The sequence below is a fragment of the Pterocles gutturalis genome, unplaced genomic scaffold (assembly GCF_000699245.1).
Source record: "Pterocles gutturalis isolate BGI_N339 unplaced genomic scaffold, ASM69924v1 scaffold6149, whole genome shotgun sequence".
Taxonomy (NCBI): Eukaryota; Metazoa; Chordata; class Aves; order Pterocliformes; family Pteroclidae; genus Pterocles; species Pterocles gutturalis.
In genome coordinates, this window is record NW_010130461.1 from 28732 (window position 1) to 32926 (window position 4195).

General features: G+C 51.7%; 1 protein-coding gene across 1 annotated transcript; it reads right to left on the reverse strand.

Annotated features, from left to right (window-relative positions):
* Nucleotides 1-1058: 1058 nt before the first annotated feature.
* Nucleotides 1059-3674, reverse strand: SLC35C2 (solute carrier family 35 (GDP-fucose transporter), member C2). Its single transcript, XM_010080225.1, is given in 8 exon segments — nucleotides 1059-1180; nucleotides 1323-1452; nucleotides 2093-2220; nucleotides 2223-2252; nucleotides 2594-2677; nucleotides 2968-3136; nucleotides 3316-3388; nucleotides 3611-3674. Coding segments are annotated over 7 exon segments (729 nt in total). The 5' UTR covers nucleotides 3382-3388; nucleotides 3611-3674.
* Nucleotides 3675-4195: the final 521 nt, after the last annotated feature.

The following is a 4195-nucleotide window of genomic DNA, read 5'->3' on the forward strand; positions in this document are numbered from 1 at the left end:
AACGGATCCCATCCAATGGGCAAAGAGATGGGACTCTTACAGAAAGCCACAGTGCCAAAAGTCTTCTTAGGATACGGTGTCTTGTTCACACATGAAGGCAGACAAGTCAGTATGCTCTCCTGACAGATTATAGGAAGATCCCTCTTAGAGATCAAGGATCCTGTTCATGGGCAAGTATTTTGTATGCCAGACCTCAAAAATAATTGGGCATGCAGTAGCAAAGTCAGTGTGGGTCTAAAAGGAAAGGAGTTCAGAAGACAAATTACTGCTGCTTGATGAAGCATAGGTGCATAATATGCAGACAAAAGGGAATCAGAAAAACAGTTTATTCAAAAAACAAAAAAAATTCCCCCCCTCAAAAACATACATACTTTTTAATAAGCTTATTGCTCAAGCTAGGTCTCCTGTGATACTGCTCTCTCTCACCTTGGCCTCTATGGCCAGAGGTACTCATGCATCCCTGTCCTTCCTCCAGCAGAAGGACATTTGTCCATGTTCAACTGGTCCCAAACACCAACACTTGCTTTTCTCTTTCCTATGCACACAGAACACAGAGGTCACCAGGCACAAAGGTTCCTTCTCACGGGACGGGTCTACAGATTCACATACAGTAATCTGTTCCCACCAGGATGGGAGTTCCTACTTAGCAAAACCATAAAGAAAGCATGGGAAGGTGTATCTTCCTAACCAAAACCTAAACAACACTAAAACCATCCCTGAACCCCTCAGCCTGCAGTCCAGACGTGTCCACGCTCATTCTACAGCCCACGGTCTACGCTCTCAATATGCGGCCTGCAGGACTCCCTGCGGAGCTTCCTACGGCATCTCCCGGTCTCACCACGCTGATCCGCTTCCACTGAGCAGCAGCTCGTCCTCCCAGCTCACTCTCCGTGAAAGGGACCCTGCCTGCTCCCCGTGCACCGCCGGCAGATCTGCGCTGCCGCAGACGCTGCGTGGGCTCCGGCTCTCCTTCGGGTGGTCACAGACAGACTCTCTGACCTTCTTCTGCGATAGCTGCCAGGCAGGTTTGGCAAGAACAGAGCAGGGGGCTCGGTGCTTCAGTTCTGCCAGTGTTGCTGTGGGGTTTCAGCATCCTCTTCCTCCTCCTCACTGCGGCGCAGCAGCAGCTCCAGGTCGGGGTCGGGGCCGGTCTCCTGGGGCAGCTCCGGCGCTTTCTCACCTGCAGACAGCCCACTCAGTGACAACCCCCCGGGAGCACCCGTCCAGCCTGGCGCTGACAAGGAGCTGGAACTAGACACAGCTCCTGGTGGAGCCGCAAGAATGCCTACAGAGAAACAGAAAGGGATTCAGAACAGAGTCACCTTTGGAATTCACAGCTTTGAGAGTGACGTGAAGGGAGATTCCTGACAGACAGACAGCAAAGCCCAGCCAGTTCCAGAGGCTGAGGCGGTCTCCCAGCAAAGGTGTGGCGAGGAGCAAAATGCAGATTTCCTGTGGAAACAAAGAACGTGACAAATGGCAGGGCAGGGCCTGAGGAGATAGGCATGAGACGTTTTACAGCTCAAGCCTAGATCAAGATGCCAGGCTGCTAAGTTCCATCAGCAAATTCTTCCACGTGTAGAGATTTCTAAAAACATTTTCTAGAAACAGAACGATCTGTTAAACTGGGATGTGGGATTTTAAGTCCTCTGACTGCACAGTTTGGCTACATGGGAACCCTGTGACTTCTGGATCAGACAAATTTCACATGTCACCATGCAGCTCAAGTGTCTGTGCTGGATTCCTCACAGGAGGGGAGAATGTGCCAAACTACATCAAAGATAGCTCAAACCAGTGGTTTGTTCATATCCAGGCCTGGTACAAGAGCACGCCCTTCTTGCCGTTCCTCCCTCCCGCATCACCCATTGCTCGTGGGGCCCACGTGTTTTACTCTATCCCAGATCCCACCAAACGTCGGACCTCAATGGCATTTTTTATAGAAGAGCCGCTAGTCTCTCCCATCAAGCTCCTGCGCGAGAACGAAAATAACAGGAGATGATTTCTGAGGCTCTAGGGACGTTCCCACCACCTGAGGCCCATGAGGGATGACTCATACTTGCCTTCTAGCATTAGCACAGGAACCATGCCTTACCTTGAAAATGCCAGCAATGGAAAGGGTGAGGCTGGATGTTCTGGAAACCAAGAGGAACTCAGAAAAGCCTAGACCAAAGGCAAGGATTCCACCCAAGAACAGCTTCCCTACCAGAGAGAGCAAAAACGGAACAGCTTCTCTGATACGGACAAAGGCAGGCCTAGGAACAAGACAGTGAGTAGCAGAGTACTGTTCCCAACTCCCAGGACTTCTCACAGCAAGAGGGGGGTGGGCTGCTCACATCCCAATACCAGGAAGATGTGGAGCCAGTTCTTCACAGCCCTTGATTCCACAAGTGTGGCAGGCTACTGCTCCTACGCGCTCTTTAGTGTTCTGCCAGCGAAGTACATCTGGGTCCTTCTAATTCCAGGTGCCTAAGTACTCTGCAAAGTTCAAAGCTGCTCACTTATCTAAATGAATCATCTCAAACAACAAAGGGCTAAGCAATCTCCCCAACCACTCTATAAAGCTATCCCTGCTTTCTCTAATTAACTCACGCACCCTCAAACACCACAAAGAGTGGGAAGAGCCCCAGGAACATGAGCGGCTGCAGGTGAAACATGATATCAATGGGGTTCTGGAGCCCTGAAAGAGGAGAATCAATAACAGACCAGGTAGCAACAAGCCAGAGAATAACATCGCTCCCAAAACCTTTATTAGTACCATTCCTAGACATATCCCTTATTTGTAATGCCCACGCCTCTGCTGCTGCAGAGGCCAAGCCCCCTTCATTACCCACCAACAGATAACCCCTGCCCCAGGTTTCAAACACCGTCCCTTACACAAGATGTTTTGTTTCTGCAGCAAGGGCTACCATCTCCTTATTCCCCTCCCTGTTACCAGCACCATGACCCACTTCCTAACGCCCTACACACCCAGTTCAGCCTTCTGCATCAGGATCTGCGTGAGAGTCCAGCGGATACCCCCAAGGAAAGAGGCACACAGCACCAGCATGAACCCCAGCGCCTTGAACTGTGTGGACTTGTAGGTGAACATGAAGAGCCCCCCAGCGATGAGCAGAACCACCAGCAGCAATGCCACCCTCTGGATGAGAACAAACACAGAGTCACCACAGACTCCTGGAGACGATGAGATACCTCTTCTCTTTCAGATTCATCCACATCATTGCGCTCTTCCTCTACTTGTAAGTTTCTTGTCCACATAGTACCTATTCCCCTGGGCCTGACCTTCTCCTTCCCTAAAGCATTGTGTGGGACCCTTACCACCTCCTCCAGCTTGAAGAGCAGTGAAAAAAGCAGGATGAAGAGAATGGCAGAGGATTTGGTCATCGTGTAGCTGAAAGGACCAAAATACACTGTCAGTCTCCTCCAACGTAGTCCTTCCCAGCAAAGTACTACTAGGAACCAGACCATGTGCTTCTACGTGGCTACCAGCAAGCCACCGCAGACCCTGCATGCCAGCCCCCCGAGCCATACACCCCTTCAGGAGACCCACCCTGACAAAGCACTTTCTGAACCCCACCGGAGGGCTCCCAGTGAGGAGGGTGTTTGTACTCACAGGGAGACAGTGACGTACAGGAAACTCCAGTTACTCAGCCCAATATCCAAGGAAGTTGACAGAGCTAAGGAATTAAGAATGCAATTTAATGCTGCACATGTGGAGAAAGCACTTTTCAAGAAACCATGGGGCATCTTATGTAAGGTATTGCAAACCCTGACAGAGATCTTACACCAGGTGCTGTTCCAGGGAAGACAGCATGACAGTAACTGGACCAACATTACACACAGCCAGAGAATTACTGAAGCAGCTGCAGCTCCGTGCTCTGCGCAGGGGCTTCGCTCCTTGGTCTCAGCTACACAAGTTTTGTGTCTCGTGTATGATGCACTGCTGTGTTACAAAGACCAGGTCCCAGCCAGAGAAAGCTCCTCAAATACCACGAACGCGTGGCTTGGTGCCGGCCTCAAAGAGAGAAAACAACTCGCAGCGACAACCGACGGAGGCACCGCACGAGGCTCCCGCGGCACGTTCCCCGGTGCCAGCCGCTCCTCCAAGAACACGTCCCCCGCGGCCCCTCCCGGCTCTGACCGGTTTGTGCCACGAGCAACCAGCCCTGTCCGCGGCGGAGGCGCCGGCCCAGGGACC